This window comes from Salminus brasiliensis, chromosome 13 (assembly GCF_030463535.1).
Source record: "Salminus brasiliensis chromosome 13, fSalBra1.hap2, whole genome shotgun sequence".
Classification (NCBI taxonomy): Eukaryota; Metazoa; Chordata; class Actinopteri; order Characiformes; family Bryconidae; genus Salminus; species Salminus brasiliensis.
The window spans coordinates 10706050-10733512 of record NC_132890.1 but is presented as its reverse complement, the minus strand read 5'-3'; the positions used below and the strand labels follow the sequence as shown (position 1 = coordinate 10733512).

General features: G+C 42.6%; 1 protein-coding gene across 2 annotated transcripts; it reads left to right on the top strand.

Moving 5' to 3' along the window:
• Positions 1–1676: 1676 nt before the first annotated feature.
• Positions 1677–27444, top strand: lonp2 (lon peptidase 2, peroxisomal). 2 transcript variants are annotated; one of them, XM_072695067.1, is made up of 15 exons: positions 1677–2009; positions 4142–4376; positions 4572–4703; positions 6781–6903; positions 7027–7190; positions 8130–8224; positions 11721–11979; positions 14415–14556; positions 16383–16533; positions 16802–16928; positions 18164–18276; positions 21615–21733; positions 22995–23202; positions 23474–23664; positions 26351–27444. In XM_072695067.1, the coding sequence occupies exons 1-15, from the start codon at positions 1777–1779 to the stop codon at positions 26573–26575; spliced, it is 2517 nt and encodes an 838-aa protein (XP_072551168.1). In that variant the 5' UTR covers positions 1677–1776; the 3' UTR covers positions 26576–27444. The 2 variants fall into 2 exon arrangements, with proteins under 2 accessions (XP_072551168.1, XP_072551167.1); XM_072695066.1 differs by having other exon boundaries at positions 18164–18291; positions 26351–27443.
• Positions 27445–27463: the final 19 nt, after the last annotated feature.

Genomic DNA, 27463 nt, shown 5'->3' with positions numbered 1-27463 from the left:
TATTTTTATATTTTCATTTTTTTATATTTTATTTTTTAACTTAAATGTAACTTAAATGTAACTTATTTTATTTTATTTTTTATTTTAATTTTTTTGCACTTTTGCACTTTATTTCATAAATAATTTTAAGTTTAAATTTAGATCTTTATTGAATAGCTTTGATGTGGGCAGACTGTCAAAAAAAGCATTTCACTGCAAGTTATACTGTGTATTACTATGTATGTGACAAATAAAATTTGATTTGATTTGATTTTGATTTGACTGCACCACGTTTAACACTCCTGTAGGGACAATAGGGACAATAATACTAAAAAAGATGACTGCAAAACGTAAGGGATCTCCATAACTAAAACATTTCAATGTTAAAACAGACGGAAATACCTTGTTGCTGAAAGAACAGAATGGCCAGACTGGTTCTGAGTAGATAATCATTTACTGTACATATGTGGAGAGCAGAATCACCTCACAAAGCACCTCAGAATCCTCAGCGTGTCAAACCTGGAGGTTAATGGGTGCAACAGCAGAAGACTGTCAGCCAAGGACAGAAAGCTGAGGCTGCAGTGGGCACAGGCTCACCAATATTGGATAGCCGAAAATGAGAAAAACGTAACCTGATCTGAAGAATATCGACTTCTGTTGAGGCACACAGATGGTAAGGTCAGAATTGGGCACCAACAGCATGTCTCCATTGACCCAAGCTGTCTTCAGGGCGGTGTGCGGCTCAGCGGTTAGAGCATAGGGCTATTGATGACAGGGTTGTGGGTTTGATACCTGGGCTTGGCAAAGTTGTGTGTGTGCATCAGTGTGTCTTTGCTATTGAAAAGATTGGAAACATGCATGTACTAAGGGCCCTATCTCACACCCTGCGCAAGGTGTGTCGCAATGCTCATTGCTATCTTACACCCCACCAGCAATGATGCTTGTGAAGATCGCCAATATAGGGCCCTAAGTCTCTTAATTAATCACGGGTGTGTTTTGGGCGTAACGTACAATAAACCAATCAGTGTGTCACTCCCCGTTCCCTTTATGAGCCAGGTGCTATTTTAATGGTTCAAGGGGAGGGTGTATGTGTGTTGGGCACGCGCCGGTGTTGACAATTAAAGAGGCAGGAGGAAAGTGTGAAAATGGACTGTTGGTGGGGTGTCCGATAGCCTTTCGCAGGTGGTAAGATAAGGCCCAAGTCAGAAACTTGACAGTAATTTCAGGGTTCTTCAGTGGCCTTCCCAGGCACCAGACCCGAATCTCATGAAGCACCTTTGAGATGTGGTCAAATTAGAGATTTACAGCATGCAGGAGCACTTTTATGAAGAATTGTGTGTTTGAATAATAGACCTGACTCTTAAAGAAGTCAGTTTTCCAACATCTTGTGGACTCCATGCCACAAAAACCTCAGGCAGTTCTGAGAGCAAAGGCTTAGCCATTCCCAATTTCATTGCTCGGGAGTGTATTTTCAGCATACAGTGGGCAGAGTGAGACAGCCAGGTTAGGTTAGCTATCTTTTTTATATCATTTAATCTACTGTACGTTTTTATACATATCCATATCTGACTCAAAGTACAGTGTTCAGGTCACTCCGCTCCCCCTCGGCTCCGCCCGGACCGTTTGTTATTCTCGCCACAAGCTTTGTCCCTGCGGGCTTGCCGTCCCGCACGCCTGCTGTTTTCGTCAGTGTTTACTGCTCACCTGATCGCCTCTGACAGCGAGCTGGCTAACTGCAGCTGGGAAGACCCGGAGTGCGCACTTAATTAGAAAAGTGCACAAAACCCACCCGGCGCGATGTCCACCAACAGCGGCATTCAGATCCCCAGCCGCCTGCCTCTGCTGCTGACCCACGAAGGAGTGCTTCTGCCCGGATCCACCACCAGAATCAGCGTGGACTCGGCGCGGAACATGCAGCTGGTGAAGAGCAGGCTGCTGAAGGGGACCTCCCTGAAAAGCACAATTATAGGGGTCATTCCCAACACTAAAGACCCCGAGCACGACAGCGAAGAGCTGCCCTCTTTACACAGGTGAGGCATTGAGCCCCGCTGGAGCAGCGCTTTGGGTTAGTGCTGGCTAGCGCTAGCTTTGGGCAGGCTAGCGGGCTGGCTAACGGTTAGCACTAGCTGCTGCTGGACTGACGGGAGGCTTTTAGAGCTAGAAATCGACACAGCGGTTAGACCTTTAATGTGGAGCTACGGGCGTTTTTGTGAGGTTTTGTGGGAGTTTAGCCCCTGTGTTTTGCTTCGGTACGAATGTCCACGGTTGGTTGGGGAGCTGGGATTGTTCTGGAATGATCTCTGGTGTCACTGCAGGACTTTAACCTCGTATCTGGACTTGGCCAGTTAAGGTAGATAGCACTAGGGCAGAGATCAACAGCCCCCTGCCAACTGCTAACCGTCTAAATCTGATCAAGCCACCTTTTAGTTTTTAGAATAATAAAAATGACCCATCCACTAAAAACAGAAGCACTGTCTAAAGGTATGGATGTGAGTTTGGGCTCTGACGTTATGAGAGGTTCATTACCAGGTTGGGAAAAGTAGCTACAGAATACAGAAATTTGCATGAAATATATTTGCGTAAACACCAAGCAAACGAGGAACCTTTACTTTGCCACATAAACAGTGTAGTTAAGCTATGGAAAAATATTAGATAGTTTACAAAAAAAAAAAGACATGAAAAAAACAATATGTCTCAAAAATAGTAACTTTACAGGCGAAGACAAAATCATTATTAACTTAGATTGGAAGTAAATGTAAAAAAAAGGGTTTATACCAAGTAATTTAGAAACTTTCTATTGGACAATTCATTCCCACAGTGTACAGAAGCAGTGTTTTCATTGGACAGCAGCGATATTCAGCATATCAACGCTGTCCAATGAAAAACATGTATTTCCAAAATAGTGCCTGTACAAGAGAAGCTTTGAATGGACATTACTGTAAAATGAGAGTATATTAAGTAATTTAGAGCGTTTCTATTGGTCCGTTAATACTGTCCAATGAAAAACATGTATTTCCAAAATATCAACTTTTTAGGGGAAGCAAATAACCTTAACTTTCAATGGATGTCAATGTACATTCATTTTATTCCAAGTAATTTTGGAGCATTTCTATTGGTCTATTCATCCAAAATTATTCACACAGACCACAAACCACGGAGAAAACTGAGATGCATGTTTTTCATTGGACAGCAGCGATAGTCTGAGGAAGAACCAGCTGAAACACACACCATAGTACAAAATATTGTGCTGTTTAATGTTTTTTTTTTATGTCCCATTTGCTGATATGTTGCCGGTTCAAAAGTACAAACAGGAAAAATACAAATACAGGTTTTTACACATTTAACATAGTTTGAATCTGCCAGTTTTTCTTTACTTGTGTTTGGTAATGATTGATTATATGTGGACCAATAGAAATGCTCCAAAGTGATCTAAATTTTCTTTACATTGATTGGTTTATATGCACTGGTTCGCTCAATGCTTCTTCTGGAATTAAAGGTAGTAAAAGGGGCCCCCCATTTTTCTGCAGTAACAGACTCTACTCTTCTGGCATGGCTTTTTACTGAATGTTAGGTGTTCACACGTTCCAGTGAATATTTCATTGTATTTAGCCATGAGTGAGAACTGGTGAGATCATGTAGTGATGGATATCACTCCAAAGAAAACAGTAATTCCACGCCTCCACAGCCCAATGCTTTGGATGGAATCTGCATATTAAGCAGCAAGTGAACAGTCAGTCTTGACTGAGTGAATTTGACATGGGCCAAATTGTGATGGCTAGATGACTGGGTCACCGCGTCTTCAAAACTTCAAAGTCTGCTGGGGTGTATCCGGTATAACGTTGTTAGTACCAACCAGTAGAGACCTAAAGAAGAGCCTCAGACTGGTGACCGATTGATGGTGTGTGTGGAGCAAAGGTTAGCCTGTCTGGGCAGGACTGAAAGGAACTACTGCTAATGTTTTCGTGCCAAATACCACTGGCCAGCCCGGGAGGTCTTGTGGAGTCCATGCCTCAACGGGTACTCCTCTCAGAAGAAGTTCTCCTCAGTTTTCTTATCTCCTTGTTCCAGCAAAGAAAAGATACAAGAAGGTTAAGAGATAAAGTGACTGTTCACACAATTCAGTGTCAAAGTCAAGCGCTCATGTTACATTGTCTTCTTGTAGTATCGGCACAGCGGGGCTGGCGGTCCAGGTGGTGGGCAGTAACTGGCCAAAGCCACACTACACGCTGCTCATCACGGGCCTGTGCCGCTTCCGCGTATTGCAGCTACTGAGGGAGCGGCCCTTCCCTGTGGCTGTGGTGGAACAGCTGGACAGACTGGAGCAGTACACGGAGGGAGAGCAGCTGGACGGAGAGTTAGGAGAACTGTCTCAGAGATTCTACCAGGCTGCTGTGCAGGTGGGAGAACAAATATTTGAATGATATTTCGTTTTATCGCATCAAGAATTTCATTAGGAAAAACCTTTAGAACTCTGTGTGTGTGTGTGTGTGTGTGTGTGTGTGTGTGTGTGTGGTCGGCCCATATTTGCATCACTCAGAAGCTATACGTATTTCACCTTTGTCATCCTCTTTGTGCTGTTTGTTTGTATGCAGCTGGTGGGAATGCTGGACATGTCAGTGCCTGTAGTGGCGAAGCTGAGGCGACTGCTAGATAGCCTGCCCAAAGAGACCCTGCCTGATGTCCTGGCCTCAATGATTCGCACCTCCAACACAGAGAAACTCCAGGTACACCTCAAAACAGGGTGCACTTATTTACACTATACCAAAACTAACGTTGCACCTGTAGGCTTTAAAGTTAAGGTGTCTTAGAATACATCTGTTGAGTATTTAAGTGATGTGTAAATAGTAAGGCTGTGACCATGATTGGTTGGAGTGAAAAATGCATAGATGCTGTTTCACGAACCTATTTACCAGAGAATGAAGCACACTGACGCTCCTTTTACAGAAGGATTTTGCTTTAATAATGCTTTTATTGACTAGTTTATGGCACTGTGTTGCTGGGACTGGTGTCAGCCTTTAGCTTTTTGGGTTTGGCGTCCTTGTGCAGCACTGTTGAGTTCCTCTTCTAAAGTGTAGTTAGCTCTAGTCTGGGGTAGTCCAGTTTGTTTTCAAGGGAGCAAATGTTGGAGAGAAGAGCTGGTAAAAGCTGCTTGGCTACTGTTAGCTTTTGTCCTAGCCTGGATATCCATTTGCTTTCCCTGGCTTTAGCCTTCTCGTGTATTAAGTTTGAGTTACCCTTCCATTGATTCTGGCACAGGAAAAGCAGTGGTCTCAAGGTTTTCCTTTAACTAGCAGAGTCTGTTGGTGATGTGCATGTCTGGTTGTTTCAATGATGAGACAACAGTGCTTTAGATTCATGGTGTGCTCGTCCATGTACTGACTCTCATTAGTCAGCTATGCCAAGATAAATACAGTTGTAGGACACCTTAAAGTAACATTGACCCTGTACTACTTGAATCTAATTACATCATTATTAATTATTAATTACATGGAAAAATGCGACTTTATATGCAGCTTACCTTCTTTTTTTAGATCATTCCAAAATATCTTCTACTCTACCAATAACCACAAATGCAGTACTGATTGAAGATTAAGAATCCACACTTGGCTGAATTGTCCCACTTGTTTCAATTAGTAAGAAATATTTACTATAAAATGACCATATAATATATATAATTAAATATTAATAAATAAATAAATAAAATATTTTAATTTATAAAAGAATAAGCATGACTTAATTGTAGTTGGTGCTGATAAGTGAGGGCTCAGAGTTATACAGTCTTGGAAAAATATATTTATATTTAAACATATATACATTTGATCTTCACTTAATCAATATTGGGAGATGTAGGTCATATAACTAAACACATACAACTGAAGAAATGTCTTTTAAAAGTCATCTGTAAAATGTAATAAATAAAAATACTATTTTCCTGTCAGGAAATCATTAGGACATCCCCACAAATCTAGAATCTAGAGGTAGCCCTTACCACAGGTCAGACCACATTAACCATCAGAAAGAAACACGTGTTTGATTACGTGGGAGGTGTGCAAGGAGGAAACCCTTGCTGTCAAAAAATTATACATCAGAGCAAGACTAACGTTTTCCAGAGAATACCAAGACCAAGCCCAGGACATCTGGAACAGTGTGTTTTGGACAAATTAATCCAGAGATAAATTATTTGGACACTAACAGAGGCCATTTTTGTAAACCAGGCACAGCATTTGAGCACAATAACTCATATCAGCTGTAAAGCAGAGAGGTGGGGGTGTCATGGTTTGGGGCTGATTTTCTGCAGTAGGGCCTGAAGAGCTCTCCAACATCCACTAGGAATTCTGCATTGTATCAGGGGACCCTTGAGGAAAATATGCGACTATCTGTCACATAGCTGAAAGATTTCTGCATGGAGGAGGGGGGAAACAGTTGAGTCAGAGATGGGTAGATCATTATAGGAAAGGTCTAACTAAAGTTATTTCAACCAAGGGAGGAAACACCAGCTATTATGGCATAATGTGTTTCTATTGCATTTCTATTAATTACATTTTATTCATATTTTTTAAAGACAATTCTTCAGTTGTATGTGTTTAGGTATATTACCTCCATCTCTTGACCTTGTCTAAATGAAGATCAAATGTCCAGATGTTTAAATATATTAAAAAAGACCGGTCCTTGACTGTATGTGCCATGCTGTGATTTCTTATATGTACAGTGAAGCTTGCCAGGTTACTATTTCTGTCTATGTTACCGAAGTAATATATAGACGTAGACTTTATTCATGTAACCTGTATGTGTTGATGGCAGGTGCTGGATGCTATAAACTTGGAGGAGCGCTTTAAGAAGACCCTGCCGATGCTCACCAGACAGATTGAGGGGCTTAAATTGCTGCAGAAGACCCGTAAACTTAGACCTGATGATGACAAGAGAGTATGCCTGTCATTCATTCCCTCTCGTTCTGTAAAAGCTGTCTGTGCTCTCAACACGCTCCAACACACCGCCTCTATTTTTGCTCACGACCTCACCATCCTAATACCCATTTTTGTCTCTCAGGTGCTGGCAATACGCAAAGGCGGCGTGTTCCCGGGACGCCAGTTTTCTCTGGAGGAGGATGGAGAGGATGAAGATGGTGATGACATGGCTGTGTTGGAGAGGAAGGTGAAGGAGGCAGGCATGCCTGAACCAGCCCTACGAGTTTGTCTAAAAGAGCTCAAACGGTGCGTATTGTCCAAATTGTTATAGGACATTACATTTACTGAATGAACACGATTGAGTTTTAAACTTAAATCTTAAAACTTAAACTTTTTTTGTAAAATAACATTCAAAATCATGTTTATGTTCCATTGACTGTATTTGGGAGGATAGCTTCATTAGAGGAGTGTCTTTGCCACTGCAGCCTCTAAATGCCGGTTACTGCAGCATGTAACCTTGATGGAACGTGCATGAAACTGCTTGTGAGAACTGGCTAACACTGCATGACCTCGGCCATATTTGTGTTAAATCCTGTAATTGTACTCTACTGCATCAGTCCACATGCTTCTTTCAGTTTCAGTTCCATCTCTCAGCCTGTCCAGAAGTGCATGTGTAGAGTATGTCCTTGTGAGGGAGCTCAAAAGGTGATTGCTGCTAAAAGCTAACTGTAGGGGGAGTCCAGGAGCAAAAAATACAAATTCTTGCATGATGCTGCTTAAAAAAAAGTAAATATTGTTTTCTTTTATGCAGTATGTGGCTCTGCTGCCTGTTTCATCTATGTATATGTGCTGTTAGCATTGCATAACACCACACCACAACAAAAAATACCACATGAATGCTGGTGAATGACATGTGTACCAACTGCTGATTTACCAGTATATTTAAAAGGTTACGTTTGTTCTGTTTGTCTGGATTGAGCATCGTGGTTGCAGCTGTGATTGCGACAGGTGGAATTGCAAATCTAGTATTTAGCAACATTTTTACAAGGACAAGTAAAATTGACTGCGTTGTCATGATTTAACAAGTCATTAAGGTGCATCTGTAAATATTGTTTGTTTACCAAATATTTTTTCGATTTTTGAGTTGTTTATTTGTGGCTCTATTTGACCAGATGATAAGGATATAAAGAATTATTATGTTATCATTGGTGTTTTTACACTTCATGTAAATACATTCCAATGCAGTCTGAAGAAGATGCCTCAGTCCATGCCAGAGTATGCTCTAACCCGCAACTACCTGGAGCTCATGGTGGAACTTCCTTGGAGCAAGAGCAGCACAGGTGAGCTTTACAAAACCACCAATTTATTTACTTAACGATGACTGTGTAATGGTCATGGCAGGGGCTGCTATCAAATAATTTCATTACTGTTTCCAACCCTCCATTCATTGGTTATCAACAAAAAGTAGCTCTTATCTTACTTTATATCATTGTGTCTCAAAACAGCAACTTTACAAGAGAAGAAACATAACATTTGTTCATTCATCCAGAATGATTGGCACAGTGTACAGGGCAGCTCCGGGGTTAATAGGATGGAGAATTTTAAAATGTGTCTAATTTTACCTACTTTGGAAGGCTATTTATTCAATCCCCATTCATGTGAACTCCCCCATGTGAATATCCCCTGTCCCCAACACTCCAGCAAGGCCAATTGTGCTCTCTCAGACTTAGGCTGCTGATGGCAAGCAGCATGACCCAGAATTCATAGTGGCAGCGCCTTAGTCCACTGGACCACTGTTTTCACTGTATATTAATGACTGTATGTACCAGTACGAATACACTACACTGAATCAAACTAATCAGTGTTTTTCCACGGTATGGTTGGCCATTTTTACAGTATATGTTGCGTTTATTAGTGTTTTCACTCCGAATTACTTTAGTGAATGTACACATTATTGCACTTAGTGATCCTCATATGGGTGTTTGTTGCTCCTGCATATGGCCTGATGCAGATTCCTGATTCATATAGGTTAACCCGGTGCTGTGAAGACCCTGTTATAAACTGCTCAGGGGTTTTAAAAGAGTGCACCAGAGATCAGTGTAAGCAGCCAGTCTTACCACATGGTGCTTTAAAAGTCCTTTAAAAATGTTGCGTATTTTGCCTTGGTCTTTTCTTTAGATAGTTCTCAGCTGCTGTTGTAAAGGGCCATACTTGTTGTTAGCAGACCAGCTATAGTTTTAAAAATGTGTATCAATATCCTATTAAACTCTTCACATGTAAAATAACTTAGAAATGCGAACTCCTCTGCCAGCCCCTCCGTACTTGATGGCAATGGTCAAAAGCCGATCTGTACCAAGAGCCCTTTGAGCTTCAAGTATGGCTTTGCTTGACCCGCCATCCCTTAAGATCCATGGAAGACTAGCGTATAGCACTGGGCCTTTTCTTGTCCTGGCATCCAAGTACTGGAACAAACTTCCCCTTGGTGTCCGAGCGGCAGAGTCGCTCGTTGTCTTCAAACGCAGACTGAAGACCCACCTCTTTCAAGAGTACCTGGGTGAAGTGTAGTGTCAAGTATTATGGTCCGCATGCTGACTTTGTATTTAGTAGCATCTAAGCTTAGAGGTATCTTTGGATTCTAGTCTATAAACAGTGAAGCATGTTTGTAAGTCTCTCTGGATAAGAGGATCTGCTAAATGCCTTAAATGTATATGTCCCATCATGTGCTTTATGGCCACAAGGGGGAGTGTTTCCTTACATTTAGTTGTGCTTCTTTAATGTTGCCTGTGTTGACCATGGCCAGGAGGGGGACTCTGTAGTTGCTTGCTTAAGACAGTAATGAGTGCCAGTCCAGCAGCACCGGCATCTGTACCTATGCCAGGATATTTCTGTTCCATTTTTATCTGAGTCGTCAGTTCTGATAGCTTAAGGACATGTTTGTCTATGGCTATATATTTCTCACGACTCTTTCTCATGCATGCACACACACACACACACACACACACACACACACACACACACATACCGAAATCCACAAGCTGTCATAAAATACTTCTAAAAAAAAATATGGAGCTCAAATAAGAGTCTTCTTGTGTATAGTGGAGGTAATGTCCCTCGCGATATCATCTCACACACACATCATACACGCACAGTCACACACTATCATGATACACTCCTCTGCATTAACCATTCCAGATGGGTTTTAGATCTAAGGACAGGAATTCTCTGGGGACAGGCTCATATGTATGTATGAGAAATAGTTAATGGGTCAGCACATGGCAAAAATATTACACCACGATGCTTAAAGACACAGTGCTACACAATATGTGTGACACAATGCACTTGTAGTGCCAGATTTTAAAAACATGCAGTCTTTTTAATACTGCATTCCATTAAGCAGGACTGTGGGCCCTACCTTATGCTCTTATGCTTATACTATGCTCAAAACGGGATGGGAGTAACATTATACCCGCCCACATTTATTTAATGTGAGTGAAATATGTAGTAAAATAATAATCGTTTCACAACCACAAACAAACTAGATGGTTTATTGGCAGAAAATAGACCAACATTTCATAGAAGAGTGGTTTAAATGATCATCTTCTGACATTTTAACTAACGGCTGCTCTGTGAGCTGTTTGTAGTTTGCTGTTTCACGTTTACAGCGAGGCTCTTAGCTGACTTCAAGTTTTCCTCTTCCCCGAACTTTCCGTTCCACCTTAAATAAAGCAGTTAGCAGTTACCTTCTGCTGTTAAAATGTACACACTGTAACTGCAGCACTAGTTAAGGTGGAATGAAGAGTTAGTATTAGAGCCAACTTTAACTTTTGTTTTGGCTGCTAACTGGTAACGTAGGGCTTGGCATGACCAGCCATCTCTTAAGATCCACGGAAGACAAGTGTCAAGGCTTTTTTTCAGTCCTGGCACAAAAGTGATGGAACGAACTTCCCCTGGGTGTCCAAATGGCAGAGTCGCTCGCTGTCTTCAAACGCAGACTGAAGACCCATCTCTTCCAGGAGTACTGTGGAATGTGTAGTGTTGAGTATTATGATCACCATTCTGACTTTTGTATTTAGTAGTATCTAAGCTTAGAGGTTATTTAAGCTTAAAGCAATAATAAAAGCACAGTTTGTTTTGCTTATTAAAATAATGTCACAGATGAACTCTCTCAGGGTAATATTTGAAAAAATAAGACGTACGTCTGCAGCAGCTGAGGATCATGACTATTAATCTGTCCTAGAGAATGCCAGATGGAATTCTGCTACAGCAAACCAAAGCCGATACCTGAACCAACAGCAATGCCTCGATCAGCCCCGGGACATCTCTAGCAAGAATGGGTCTATTGGTTCTGCTTGAAAAAAATGGAAGGGTTGTTTTTTTGTTTCTGAGCTCAGCTTCATGCACCTCAGGGATGTGCTGAGAGTCTGCATGAGTGCAAATGTGTAAATGATTTAGGCTCTTTCAGTCTCACAGACATTATTTTCCTCCTTTCTTTAAGTTTACATATGTTTACAAGGTGCTGTGTCTGCAGAACTCTGAGGGGTCTGCTCCAACAGGAAAACACTCCTACAGGCACATTCCAAGATTTGTGAAAGCCATAAAGAAAATGCGGTGCCCAGTTTAAGTTTATTTTATGGGACAGCTGTGTATGTGTGTGTGTGTATTACGTTACACAATATAGTGAAGATTTAAATGCCTGCAGCAGAATTCCCAGATTACTTTCAGATGCATCTATGTGTGTGTGTGTGTGTATGTTTGTGCAAAGCAGACAGTAATCTGCTGTTGTACTGGTACTATCACTCATTATGCTCAACAGCATGCTCACTGCTCTTTGTTCAGACTGCCTGGACATCCGGGCTGCTCGGGTGCTGCTGGACAATGACCACTACGCCCTGGAGAAGCTGAAGAGGCGAGTGTTAGAGTACCTGGCGGTGCGGCAGCTCAAGAGTGCCCTTAAGGGCCCTATCTTGTGCTTTGTGGGGCCACCGGGTGTAGGCAAGACCAGCGTAGGCCGCTCCATCGCCCGCACGCTGGGCAGGGAGTTCCACCGCATAGCCCTTGGAGGAGTGTGTGACCAGTCAGACATTCGTGGCCACAGGTACACTTTCTTTGCCCTCTCTGAAAGTAGTTTGCCACCCCTGCTGTAGGAAAAAAGGCTGGGATCTGACTGGGATGCAGTGGTGGGGGTATACAAGTTTAGAATAAAGAAGTTGAATGTGTTTGTTTTCAGACCAGGTATTCAGGTTGCATTTAGAATTTGTCAGAATACAGTTATTGTTTATATTTTTAGAATACTTTGACCTATGTACTAAATAAAAAAAAGCATTATTTAAAATAATGCCATTAGTGGTTTACCAGCAGTGTACAGTGCGTATCAGTAACACTGAGTAGACTGATAAATCACTGTGCTGATCAGTTATTTATCTCAGTGTTACTGAGCTCTACTAAAGCCTGAGTAGACTGATAAATCACTGTGCTGATCAGTTATTTATCTCAGTGTTACTGAACTCTACTAAAGCCTGAGTAGACTGATAAATTACTGTACTGTTCAGTTATTTATCTCAGTGTTACTGAACTCTACTAAAGCCTGAGTAGACTGATAAATCACTGTGCTGATCAGTTACTTATCTCAGTGTTACTGAACTCTACTAAAGCCTGAGTAGACTGATATATTACTGTACTGTTCAGTTATTTATCTCAGTGTTACTGAGCTCTACTAAAGCATGAGTAGACTGATAAATCACTGTGCTGATCAGTTACTTATCTCAGTGTTACTGAGCTCTACTAAAGCCTGAGTAGACTGATAAATCACTGTGCTGATCAGTTATTTATCTCAGTGTTACTGAGCTCTACTAAAGCCTGAGTAGACTGATAAATCACTGTGCTGATCAGTTACTTATCTCAGTGTTACTGAGCTCTACTAAAGCCTGAGTAGACTGATAAATCACTGTGCTGATCAGTTACTTATCTCAGTGTTACTGAGCTCTACTAAAGCATCAGTGTTACTGAGCTCTTTGTAGTGGGTATTGAACTGAACAGTCTCCTTTGTATTGTACGTGTTCACCAGTGACGAGATCAGCGTCAGTGTTATCTCTGTCATTTACTAAAAAACAACAAAACTGCTTTCTTGTCAATTCTGTAGAATAGGATTCTTTACAGCCTGAATGTCAGCATGTTAGAAGTGGTAGTTTGTGAGGTCCAGCAAAGGTCTGCTTTAGTCTTGTTTAGTTTCACTGAAGACAAGAGTATGTTTATTTGTGTGTGTGTGTCCTTGAGATGTTAACATGCCTGCAAGGCTAGGTCACTGCTTTAGAGTCCTTGTCCCTGAACTTGCACTGCACAGTCATTCTGTTCCATCCGGCATGGTTTGAAGACTCACTTCTTCAGGCAAAACCTAGAATAACACGTTTCTGCACTTGGTTTCATTCTCCTCTGCACTTAACCTCTGTTTTATTGTGTTGAAAAGTGTAATGGACTCTTGGTGATGTTTTCTGAGTTGTGGTAATGGGGGATAGTTCACATATATAGGAACCCTTACTAGCGCATTGTTTGTTGCAGTGGATCCGCAGCTCCATCTGAAACTGGCTTTGAGTTACTGGTCTAGGCCCTGTAGATAAATGTAAAGAAAAGAAGCTTGTGTGTAGGGGGGCCTGGGAGGCAACAGACCCACACCCCTTCCCAAGCTGAAATGCCTATAAACGACTACAGACTTCTGTTCCAAACTGTATGAAAGTGAAAGTCAGTGTAGGTGTGGTGGCATAGGGATGTTTGATGAAGCCTCTCCTGGGCCAGACTTGTGCAGTGGCCAGGGAAGAGCTAGCTAGTGAGACGTTACATATGACCCTGAGTAATGTGAGGGAACCTGAGAAGCAGCAGCCTTAGCTGCAGCATTAGGTCATCTTCTGATGTTCTCTCTGATCTCCTGTCACCATGGAGACCGGCAGAGCATGACATCAAGGCCCGCAGGCCGGGGCAAGTCCCTGCAAGTGGTTTCAGTGGAAGCCCCCTAAATGCACTCGGACATATTTTGCTCTACCTGAACTAATCAACCCCACCAACTTAAATGACGAGCTGTCCTCAACTAACTCCCAGCCTTTCTAAAGCCACGGCCGGCCATTATTTTTGTTGCTCGCGTATCTTTTGTACTCACTCGCCCACTTTTTGTAAGAAGGGTTAGTGGTTTGCTGCTGTACTGTAATAACATCACTGCTTCCCCCTCATGTCTGTAATTATGTGTCATCTCTTGCCTTCTTTTCTCTAGATCATCCTCCCTTCGAGCCAGACGAGTAGGAAGAAATCCCTATGTTGCTTGTCTTGGCTTAACATTCCTCCTACATGTGTTTAATTCTCTGTGAACTCCAGGGGTGGCCAGTCTCTCAATACACTAACAGGCTTAATGCATCTTCCCTGCTTGCACAATAATGTTGGCAGTGTGAAAGTACTAGATGTTTATCTCAATGAATTATACCGCTTTCTTCTTTTCTTTTGTTCCCCCACCCATTACCCCTGTATCCTCCCCCTCTTTGTTCACAGGAGAACCTACGTGGGAAGCATGCCTGGTCGCATCATCAACGGCCTGAAGACGGTTGGTGTCAACAATCCTGTTTTCTTACTGGACGAGGTGGACAAATTAGGGAAGAGTCTGCAGGGGGACCCTGCCGCCGCCCTGCTGGAGGTGAGAGGGACTGCACACTTAACTGTGGCTCTGATAAGTCACTGTGATGCGTAACATTGAGTGGCTTTATTGTATTTATTATTGTATTTATTTTTTACCAATTTATTACCAAATTACCAAGAATCAAAATCAAATTGTTTTATTTATTAATTAATATATAATTAAACAGTTCTTGGTGGTTGGCAGCATAGCCCAAAAGCATTTTTTTACTTGACACATTAAAACAGAATTCAGCTGATGGCAGTGTCCCCTTTTTTAAAACCGGCGCAAGATATTTGCATGGTTTATGGTATTACCAGTGGCAGGAAGTAGCGTAGATTGTGGAAGTAGTGTAGATGAGTCTTTGTGTTATTTTCAAACGTAAAACTATCAAATACATGGTTTGCAGTTTGCTCACAGGGTCACAAACTAAGGGAACACTGTGAAAAATTTTCAATCATTCAATAAATGTTAAATTGTCAGTCTGACAGTTACAAATGCTAAGCTGCTCTAAAGCAGGAGAGAGAAGATTGAGAGACTGTTGTTAAAAGGACAGAAAGCTTCATCTAAGGTTTTTTTTTATTTAAGTAGTTTTGTACCTGTAGCCCACCCGCTATGCTAGTCTTTGCATCGCTAGCTAGCTCAGCTACAGCTCCACCGAGTATCAGACAGCCCACTGCTGAGCTACTGAGATACGTGTTGATGATAAACACTAGGATCCGAGCGAGAAGTCAAGCGACTGGTGTTGGGACTAACAGAAAGGCAAAATGAGGCCTCTTCTGCTGTGTTTGGACGTGTACATTTGAAAATAAGTTAGATAGCATTCCAAACCCCATCTAATTCAGGCTTCAGATCACACAGGCTTAGGGGGTAAAGCCTCATATGTGAGGGCACAAAGTCGAGTGAATGGTCTTGGGAGCGTTTTGACAGACTGTTTAGCAGACTGCCTCATCCGGATTTGCTTGCGCTCCCTTTTAATTGAACTCAGCATGTCGCTAAACTCGCAACTACAGTGGGCTTGTTTGTTTCCCCACCTTTTTTCAGAGCTTGACATCATCAATCAGTGAGCGCACATTGCACCCCAACCCTGTGGCTCTCACCCTGTGGGTGAATAAGCTAATTTGCCTGTGTGTGAGAAATTTGACACGTAAGCAGTGTCGTAATTTTGAAATACTGCCCAAATGTTTAAAAATATTAAAATACTGTGGTATACAGTATTACTGTACAATATTATTTAATTGAAAAATTTGAACTTTTGAACAGCGATTCAAACTGATTTCAAGCTTTTGAGCACTAATTAAAATATAAATATACAACCAACACACTCCCTCTTTATTTAGCTGTTTAGATGTCTCCATCTATTGCACATCGGCCAGCAACAGACAGGGTGAACAGGGTTAGGAGCATTTCTTAAGGAAAAATAATTTAATTAATTAACATAATCTAATTAAAGTCAATTACTCTTGGATTACTTGTCTTTTTAAAGCCACATAAACAGTAAAACTGTATCTCCAAAATGGGAACATCACAGGGAAGAAAGAAAGAAAATTATTATATTTTTAAAGTTCACGTAAAACATTTGAAATTGATTCTGAATGTTCCTGAGTGAAAGGGACAAGAAACAGGACAAAGCAAGCGAATACTGAAACAAGACGGGCAGAAAAGGAGGTTTTGGGCTGGGAAATGAAAAGAAAAGGCTGTGTGTAAAAACAACAGCAGACGTAGAGTAACCTCACACGGTGTGCTTGAGCGCTGCTTCTCCTCTTGTCGTTTCGCAGCACATGCTCTAGTGCTGTGAACGAGCTGTTGAAATTGAGAACTCTCTTTATGGCTGTGCTCACCATCAGGTTCTGGACCCCGAGCAGAACCACAGTTTCACAGACCACTACCTCAATGTGGCCTTTGACCTTTCGCAAGTCCTCTTCATCGCCACGGCGAACACCACAGCGACCATCCCCCCAGCCCTTCTGGACAGAATGGAGGTCCTGCAGGTGCCAGGTCAGAGTTCATGACTGGAAGATGGGGGTAGACGTTGACAGAGGGCGTTGCACATGTGGACGTATTGATGATTGATCGCTGATATATTGATTACTGATTTTCATAACAATGGCGCACGTTTCAGTTGGTCCTGCAGTTAAGCAGATGGCTTTGTAATTGTGTGGATGGAGAATTGTGCTTTGTGTACTAGTGTGTGTGTGTGTGTGTGTGTGTGTGTGTGTGTGTGTGTGTGTGTGTGTGTGTGTGTGTGTGTACATGTACATTGCAGGATACACACAGGAGGAGAAAGTGGAAATTGCTCATCGGCACCTGATCCCTCATCAGCTGGAGCAGCATGGCCTCACCCCTCAACAGCTACAAATCCCCCAAGACACTACACAGGAGATTATTAGCAAGTAAAAACACACACACACACACACACACACACACACACACACACACACACACACACACACTGGATTGTATACAACATAAGGACATAGGGTCATGTGTAATGCCCCGCTTTTGTATTATATACAGTTCAGGAAAGTCTTAGGTGCCTATAGAAACTCTTTACACACCTTTATCTTGGCAGGGTGTGTGTTTTGCATATTGAAGCATAAATTGTTGTTTGATTAAATGCAAACAAACATAAATATAGTTAAAATTAACAAGAAAACGTAGTTGATGTTATGAGTTAGTAACAAAGATTTGATTCCAGATTTCTCCTTAATGCCACCAGCAGCTGGATAGATTTGTTTATTTACACTTAAAGGAATAATTTTACGGAATAACAATAAAAATCGTGTTCCTGACCTACCTTTAGACTCCGAGAGGATTACTGTGATTGTATATGAGAATACTTTTCTAGGCCCAACTGTTAACCTTGTTTTTGCCCTTTCAGTCTTACACTGTGAATCATTTGTAGCATTTGTAAAAACACTGTAGGTGATTGTAGCTGCTTTTAGTCCTGGAAAAGGAAAGAAAGCAAGCTAACACCCACAAACACACACACACACACACACACACACACGCATGTATTCAGATGAGCACTCACATACACACAATGCTAAAGCGCCTGCACTGACTGAGGACACAGCAGGAGATTACTGTGTCCAGACAGGTAAATGAGGTCATATGGGTCGACACAGAACTAATGACCCAGACAGACAGACACACACACACACAGACGAAAAGAGGAAATAACCCACATTCACACCTACACACACACTCACTCTAATAATCACCTCACAACTGCTGTTCCAGTGGCAATTAGGGAGTCTGCCTGGCCCTAACTATGAAGAGTAGTTAAAAGAGAGAGGGCTGATTTAGGCTGCTCTTGTGTTCTGACAGAGAGGAAGAGCACTATTCTCTCTGTGTGTATTTGAGTTAACAGTGGTGCAGTGTTTTCACTCTCATTACACACAGCCCTTCCCCTTGTTCAAATGGAGTGAATCAGTCAATACCACAACTCCCTAGTCTCTCAAAAAGACTTAATAGGACTCATGTTTTGTGACCAAGTAATTACTTAAGTGGTCATTTATGGATCATTATTTGTCAAAATGCAATCAATATGTCAATATGTGACAACCCCAATCCCTAATTCAGTAGTGAGAGTAGCATAAGACTGAGTGTGTGTGTTTGTGTGTAGATACACGCGGGAGGCTGGTGTGCGTTCTCTGGAGAGGAAGATTGGGGCCATCTGTCGAGCGGTGGCTGTAAAGGTGGCAGAAGGTCATAAGCTGTCAAAGATTGAATCCTCAAGTGAGCCAGAGACAGGTATAGGTGTGCCTCACAAACACAGGCTCTTCTCTTCAGGGGCTGTCTTCTATAACCCCGGGGAAGCTTGACTACTTGGATCAACCCCAGTTTCTTGGACTTAATAAAGGGAAGGTCCATTAAAAAATCAGGTTTACCCAATTTTCCACCAATAGTCAGTCAGCCCAGGCATGTGTGGTGTCTGATATTTGCTTCTTTAGTTTTCACTGAAGCTCTAATGCTAGTTAGTTAAATGTCTGTCTCACCCAAAATTATTTTTTGATTTATTATTAATTATTATTATTTTATTCAGTGCAAAACTAAAGAAGCAAATGTATTGGCATATTCATTAGGGTTGGTATAAGGGTTTTTTTTTATTTATTTATTTTTTTATTAGAAGAAGTTTATATAATAGTTAATAGAAGTTTTAATAGTGATGAATTGAGAGTGATGAAATGCTTAAAGTGCTTTAAGGGGCTTTAAAGGAAGCCTAAAAATCTTTTCCTGAAGGTTCCTCAAAGCACCTTAAGTGGGACCTCCACAGTTCCAAATTGAAGAACAGTATACATCAACTTTTTACTTCTTGTTTGCAGTGTCTGAATTGCTTCAAGTAACTCTTGTCTTCATGGGCATTATTGTGCAACGTGCTGCCTGCTTTAGCATGGCTAAGTGTGTAAAGCCAGTCGTAAGCTTAACAAGGGAACAGTAAGCATGTAGTTTAAGGGTGGAACTCTCTCATATACTGTTTGTGTTGATGCCTGTGATGAGTTAATGGCTTGTTTGCTTCATTTGTGTGTGTATGTATGTGTGTGTGTGCTCTTTGGCTCTGAGAGGCTGAGATTACTGCAGTGATTGGTGGCACTTCACATTCGCCAACACTGGTGTCTGTGATTCCTCTACTACACAGAAACTGCTGAGCAGTGCAAGATCCCACTTGCTCTCTAGACTGTATATAAAACACAGTCTCACAGACACTTTTACACAATGATATTTCAACACACTCCCAAAGAGTCACAACACAGACGTGAGTCACAAAGACTCCCAGACTGACACACATAATGTTCCTCACACCTTAACATGTGCACACGCTCCTACATTTATACGTGTGTATATTTACACATACACCATATGTCCAGTATAGTGTGTGTGTGTGTGTGTGTATATATATACATATATGTATGTTTGTGGACACCCTTTCTTATGGATGCATTTAGCTTCTTTAAGTCCCACCCATTGTTAAACAGATATGACCGTTTGTCTAGTCCATGTAGAGAAGTATTGTCAATGCCAATAGAATAGGACTCCCTGGAGCAGATACACATGAACACTATAGCCTCTAATGTCAGGCTAGAAGGGTATAACGCCCCCAGCGTTGAGCTATAGAGCAATACTTGTGTTCTTTGGAATGATGGTGCTCCATCTAATACTTCTGGGATGGGCTGGGGAGTTGGGGATGGGGTGGGACGGTGTTCAGACAATATCCTGACCTCACTAACACTCCTATTGCTGAATGCAATCAAATCTTTTCAGCAATGCTCCAAAAATCTAGTAGAAAGCCTTCCCTTGACAGTAGAGACAGCAGAATAGACTATTTTCAGTACCCTTCCATTGGGAAGAAACAGTGAAATGTGCAGTTGTCCCAATACTTTTGTCCAGGTAGTGCGTATGTAAGATATGAATGATTCATACAGTCACTGTCATGATAAACGAACCAATAGAAATGCTCCAAAATGACTTGGAATAAAATCTTTTACCTTGACTTCCATTGAAGGTTAAGTATGTTTTTTCATTCTCCTGTAAAATTGCTATTTTGGGGTTACAAGGTTTTTGCATGGCAGTGACTGTTATAGGTGGTCCTTATTTTGTAGTTTTCACTATTTCTTAGCTTTTCCTACAAAGTCAGGTCATTTTTGTCCTAAAACATGCACGCACACACACACACACACACACGCCTGCCCATCAGGTTCTTTAGCAAAGGGCCGGAGGGGGTAAAGTGCCCCTTGTGCCCCCAGGCTCCCTCCTTTCGCCTCAGTGCAGCTGCTCCTGTAGAAGACGAGTGATCACACTGCCAGTTAGCACAGTCGGGGGGGGGGGGGGGGGGGGGGGGGGGGGGGGGCGGGGTATGGGGGGAGCGTGCTGCTGAGCCTGTGTTCAGCCTGATCCAGCTCCTCACGCCCCTCTCCTCTCCTCTCCCCTCCCCTCCTCTCCGGTGTCCTCTGTGGCCCGGCAGCAAGAGCAGACAGAAGGGCTGATTGAGAGACTCTCGCGCAGCTCTCTTAACTCATCCCCTGCTCACTGAATATGAGTCTCTGTTGCCAGGTAACAGATATAATAGGCGGACAGAGTAAAGCTTCAAGGGGTGTGTTTGTGTGTGTGTGTGTCTCTGTGTGTGTGTGTGAGAGTGTGATCAGAGACATGTGCCTGTTTTTGCTGCTGTCTCTTTCTGTCCCCCTTCCTGCCATAGTCCACTTAGAGCACACTCATAGTCTAGAACTCACACACACACTCTCTCGCGCTCTCTCTCTGTGCATCTCTCTCTCTCTCTCGCTCTCATTGGCCTTCTGTTGCTCTCTGTATCTCTCTCGCTCTCTGTCATTCTCTCGTCCTTACTCTCTCTCTCTCTCTCTCTCTCTCTCTCTCTGTTTAGACTGAATGGTTACTGTTGTGCTGTAGATGCACATGGACCTCCTTCTTCGCATGTCATTAAGAGTCAAGTCATGTGACCTGTGGGCAGCCAGTGGCATGTGTACAATAATGAGTCTCGCCACGGGCTGGAACATTACACACACACACACACACATTCTGTAAGTAAATGCCCCCCTGAGGTTAGAACTCTCATTATGGTGAATGTTCAGACCACTCGTCTTTCCAGCCCCCAGAACTGAAGAGCAGCACCTGCTCGCACCCCTGACTGGGCTTCTGTGCCACTAACCAGCAGCCCCCTCTCGTTTTTCCGCCACCCCCTTCTCCACTCTTATGTCCCCTCATGTAAATAGTCAGCTTGAAGTGATAACGGAATAATGGAACACAAGGTCAGTAAAATACCACCCACTCCCCCTTTTTAGTTCACATGTTTGGTCGGACCCTCTTGTTCATTCCCCTCTTCTCTTGCATTGTTTATGAATGTCCCGTACATATCGCTGGAGTTGGTGTAATTGGTACACAGTGGCACCCCTGGTGCCCAAAATACATTGCACGATCTTACGATGACTCTTCCATAGGTCATATTTGTGCAGGGGTCACTGCACAGTAAGACAGGGCTGTCTTCAGGAGAGCCCAAACTTTTGCATGCCACTGTCATCTCTCATATCTAATGCTTTTCGTTTTCCTCGTCCCTTCATCAGGTCAGGTGCAAGAGGGGAAAGGAGTGGACTCTGAGATGGCAGCTCCTCCAGAGATGCCCATTGTCATTGACTTGGTTGCTCTGAAGGACATTCTGGGGCCACAGGTCTTTGAGATGGAGGTAAGTGTAGTGGTCACTGATTCTCCGTTTCTGTTTTAATGGTAAATGAACATGTTTCTCCTGACTTAGTGTTACACTTTCCTTCATTTGTCCACAAACCACTTGGAGCATTACACCCCCCCCCCCCTGGCTGCCTGCCTGTAGTCCTGCATTCCAACCGTTCTCATGGGATTTTTAGCAATCTCTCCAAAAGAGCTCCATTGAGAGGCGCCTTAAAGGGACCAAGAACTTCTGTTAATCCGTTTAAGCCTTTAGCCGCAGGGTTCTACATGAATGTAATATCAGCTAGTACATGTACAGTGGCTGTCCTCTCGATCAAATCACAACTCCTCAGGGTCTCTAAGACTTGTTTTAGTATTGGCAGTCAAGTTGACAGGAATTTGAACCATCATCCAGCTCTAACAGTAGCCCTCATGCTAAGTGTACCTTTTGTTGTGTTATGAGAACATTGTTCAGAGAGGTACAGCTCTTGCATTGTGCTGCACAGTAAGTAATATTGCACCGCTCAAGACCTGTTTAACCCCTGTAGTCGGCTGTTCAATGGCCAACTGTAAAAATAGACCTGACTGGGGCACAACCTCTGCCACATAGCTTCTATCCCTTCTACGGACCTCTGAGACAATAACAGCTCTGTTTAGTCTGTTCCTATTCGTTTACAGTTTCAACATAACTAAAAAAAGAAAAAGGCCTAAGCAAAAGTTTGGGCACCCTGCATGGTCAGTACTTCAGAACGACCCCTTTGGCAAGGATCACAACTTGGGAATGCTTTTTTTTTTTAACTCTTGTTTGGGGCAATTTTGCCCACTCTTCCTTGCAAAGGCTTCTAGTTCTGTGCGATTCTTGGGCCGTCTTGCATGCACCGCGCTTTTGAAGTCTATCCCAAGATTCCCAATGATGATGATATCTACCTTAAAATGCTTTGCTGTCTTCTTGTATAGCCTTCTCTTATTGCTCTGTGGGCATCTATTATTGTAATGTTCAGAGTGCTAGGCTGCTGCTTAGAGGAGCCCATGGCTGCTGATTGTTGGGACAAAGCTTTGGAATTAGCATCACCTGGACTTTCCTACCTATTACTTTGTGCAAGCCAGAGCTACTTTAGAGCAATTTGAGGTCTGGGACCTTCAGATCTCTTGAGGTGCCTAAAGTAATACGCTAATCTTGCATCAGATGTTGTCAAAAGTGATTCACCTCTATCTTTATTCACAGTAACAGAAAATGTGACCTGGGTACCCAAACTTTTGCATGTCATGTGTGTGCCTAGGTCTCTGAGCGCCTGACTCTGCCGGGCGTGGCGATAGGGCTTGCCTGGACTCCGCTTGGTGGAGAGATCATGTTTGTGGAGGCCAGTCGTATGGAGGGTGAGGGCCAGCTCACCCTAACTGGGCAGCTGGGTGATGTCATGAAGGAGTCGGCTCATCTGGCCATCACCTGGCTCCGCAGCAATGCCAAGACTTACCAGCTAACCAACAGTGAGACACACACACACACACACACACGGATGATCTGTTCATATTAGAATGTAATTATGCTAATGAGGCCATCTACCGCTGTTCACAGTCGCAGGAGCTGTTATGGGGGAACACTTACTTTTATTTGTAGTTCACTGAAAAGGTTGAATAGTAGTTTCCCTGTGTTGGGGCCATCTGCCGTCCTCCATTCAGCAAACACTGCTGTCACATTTCATTGGCGCTCCGTCTGCAGTAAAGGAGACTGATCTAATTCATTCGTGTGCGGGTGCAGTTGCAGGCTGTGCGGACCCTCTGGAGGGAAACGACATCCACTTGCACTTCCCGGCGGGCGCAGTCACCAAGGACGGACCCTCTGCTGGCGTTACCATAGTAACATGCCTAGCCTCTCTGTTCAGTGGGCGTCTGGTGCGCTCTGATGTGGCCATGACTGGAGAGATCACCCTGAGAGGACTGGTGTTGCCGGTGAGGAACGTCTACACACTTCTACAGAGTCGACCGCTTGCATTCAGAGTGAAGATGGGGATGAATAAAAGTCAGGCGGTGTTTTGTACCTGGCTGTTCTTGAGGGAACTTTTCATGACAGTTCTGGGTGCAGCCTGAGCATCAGGAGTAAGGAGCTTCGTATTAGCATTAGGATTAAAGGGAAATTCCACTGATTTTTTTCCAAATTAATTTTTCCAAACAATGAAATTACTTACCATTTAGCCAATAGATCTCAGACATTGTACTCCTTCTAAAACGGGGTACAATTATTGGCCCCCTGTAAAGAAAGTTTAAAGGCCAGAGTACACCGACTAGACAAGCACAAATGTTGGGTTGGTGTGCGACGGCTGTTTGTGTTTGTTTGTGTTTGTCTGGAAATGTTTGGTCGAGTTTGACATGTTCGGCCAGTCGACCATGACTTCAGACTGACTTTTCCACACGCAGCTACGCACCCACTGAACCTCAGCTCATGCTTTCCTGGTTATCATAGTGATCAGCTCACTAATTCCACTGTTCAGCTTGTTTTGTTTTTTTAAGCTAAGCAGTGCCATCAATACTGGCATCGTTCTGGACAGAGAGGACTCACTTATTGCAAAAACCTCAGAGTACACTTCAGACGCTCCTCTAGGGAGATGCAGTCGTGTTATTGGTGTTTTGCCATCTTGGATGAGGTGAAGTTAGCCTTTTTAAAAAGCTGGTGGTGCTGCTTTATTGAGATAAAACTAAGTGTGGTTTCAATAAGCGATTCAAAAAGTTTTTAATATCCACTGGAGGAGATCTGAGACGTGCACTACATATGGCACTTAGCAGTAGCCAGAAACGGCCTGTTTTTCTCTGACGTGAGGCGAGTGCCTGGAAAAATCCAGAGATGTGAATCCGGAAGGGTCTAAAATTATCAGACAATAGCGTAGAGTTCAGTTAAACAATGGGTAATTCAGTCTGTGATTTTCTCTGCGGACAACGGAGAAAAACACACACATGATCGATCCTGATGGGAAATGAGCATTACGCCAGGACCCCATGTACATCTAATCCCTTCTGATTTGGGCTTAATACGTACAAGTCTTCATTATTACCCATGTTTGTAATAATGAGGATCTGCTGTTTGTTTCGGTGATGTTTGGCTGTGTGCCATGGACAGTTATTTGTCAGAACCTTCTAAAACAACTGGCAACATTAGAATGATAGGGTCTGTCCCAGAATGTTTGGTCGATTTGCTCTGGCCTTAAATGTTTTTTTTTTTTATTGATCCTAGTCTAGTAGGTTTACACACACACCCCTTCCTCGTCCATCTACATGGGTAAAGCTAAAGAGCTGTCAACGGAGTAGAAACTGAGCAGAAATTAGAAAACAATGAGCAGAATAGAAAAAGCAGTCATTACGCGCACTGGCACATTTGGCCAATGCTCTTAACCAGAGTGACACAGGTAAGAGAATGCAGTGTTTGGAGACTTGCCCAAGAACCTTGCATGCTTTCCCAGCTGTGGAATCAAACCCTAGTCTGCCACAAGGAAAACTGTATTGATGTGGTACATTTACTGTATTCATTTTGAGGTGGCAGTATATCTGAAGTTTACAGTATAGCCCTTTTATGTATGTATGTATGTACTCTTAAAATATGACCAGCTAACATACAGGTCTTAAAATAGGTCAAATTAGGGTATTTTAGGCTACAACTTTCTCAGAACTACTGGAAAAGTGGTGTCATCACTATATGGCACATCAGGCAACATGTTGTAACCATTTCGTGTAATTTCTTTCTGTTGAGTGCCTTTTAGACCACCACTATGAACAGTCCTGACTCTCTAGAACAGAGCACTTCACCCCAAACCACTTCCATTAATTATTACAATATTTTTAGAAAATTGGTGGAATTCCCACCCAATTTAAAACTCACTCATCTGCTGATTGGATGCCAGCAAATTCCAGGGTCCTTAGTAGGTTTAAGTCCACTAAATGTCCAAATGTTTGTGGACACCCCTTTTAATGAATTCATACCAGCTACTTAAATGTACACCCATTACCAACACATACACACAGCTTGAACATGAAGTGTATAGAGGGCATTGGGCATTGAGCTGTGGAGCTTATGGAACGAACTGTGTTCTCTGGAAGATGGATGGTGCTTCATCCAGTACTTTTGGGATGGAATGGGGTGGGTATTATCTAACATTCTGAACTCAGTTAGGACAGTGGACAGTAGAGACACTTACTCCAGGATAAACTCGTTTTTTACTCTTGATTTTGGAAGAAACAATAAATAAGCAGGTGTCCCAATACTTTCTTTCGCATGTAGTCAAGCTCACATATGACCCCTGCAGTCATGTTATGTATGAACATTCCTAATAATCAATCACAGTGCTCTTTAAAAGGGTGTAAATCCATTATGCTGCTAGATTATTAGTATATCAGTGGCATAAACTTCTTAAAATTGCAGTAATATTGTAAATCAATTATTTCTGGGACGATATATCCTCCATAATTCAAATTATTATTCTATCGTACACTAAATTCGGGTGGGGAAGTGAATATGCTGGCCTAGAGTTTGCTATTTACCCTGATGTTTACCTTTTCTGTTTAGCAGTTGACTGAATATCAGTCAGTTAGACCAGTAAGCTATGTGGAGTTGATGGGGTCTACCTGGTCCTCTTTTTGTTTTTTTCAGGTGGGAGGCATTAAGGATAAAGTCCTAGCGGCTCACCGGGCTGGTCTTAGACGAGTCATCCTCCCCAAGCGCAACGAGAAAGACCTGGAGGAGATCCCAAGCCACATACGAGCCGAACTGGACTTCATTACCGCCGGCTCTTTAGATGAGGTCCTCAATGCTGCCTTTGATGGAGGCTTCCCTGCTGCCTCTATGACTCACCCACAGATTGCCAGCAAACTCTGAGACAGCAGGGCTCACAAAAACACAAACAGGCACATGCAGCAATTAGGTACTGAAACAGGCTTTCGTGCTCCTCTCTGAAACACATAGCGCTGTATGCAATCAGTAACCGGCCTGTGGAGTGGCCTTGGAATTAGATGTTCCAACTCCGTCAACAAAGCACTTAATTCAGCAGTTTTTTGCCGCTTGTTTTCTGCCTACTTACCTTTCCCACTTTATTAGCAGAACACTGTGAATATAATGCCTTAGGAAAGTCACGAGTTTGATACTTGCAATTGTAATTATCTGCTAGGAGTATGTTTATTTTTGATTAACAATGAAGCTGTATGTTAATGATAGCTGTGAAAAAACGATCTGCTAATTTAACAACGCGGAAACAAGTCACACAGCTTTACAAACTGGAATTAATCCTTGCTTAATTTGTTCTTCTAATGAAAACTGAGGTACTGTTCAGTAAACTCGTCTTTATGAATGGATTATATAGATTAACCGCACAATTTAGGCGGATCAGTGGAGCAGTTGAATAAACCAATGTTATACAGTAAGACTAATAAAGGGTTAAAGGGGCCATTCATGCAGTTACTCAGTATTTTAAAGCAACATTATGGAAAACTGGGCTCCCCCATACAGTCGGGAAGGGTAATTTCGGCTTTAAGCCACTTTTGAATGGAACGTTATCGTCACTGAAAATGAAAGAAGCATGTGAACTAAAGCAGCAAAGTAGTATTACTAGATTTCACACGAACATGACTCGGGTTACGCAGCGCTAGGCAGTTCTCGCAAGCATTATTCTGCCCACCTCTCCAAAGTTACACACTGTGTTGCTTTAAGTGCCTGTTTGATATATAAGTAGTTATTATGTACAAAAAAAAAAAAGTTGTCGTCACCATG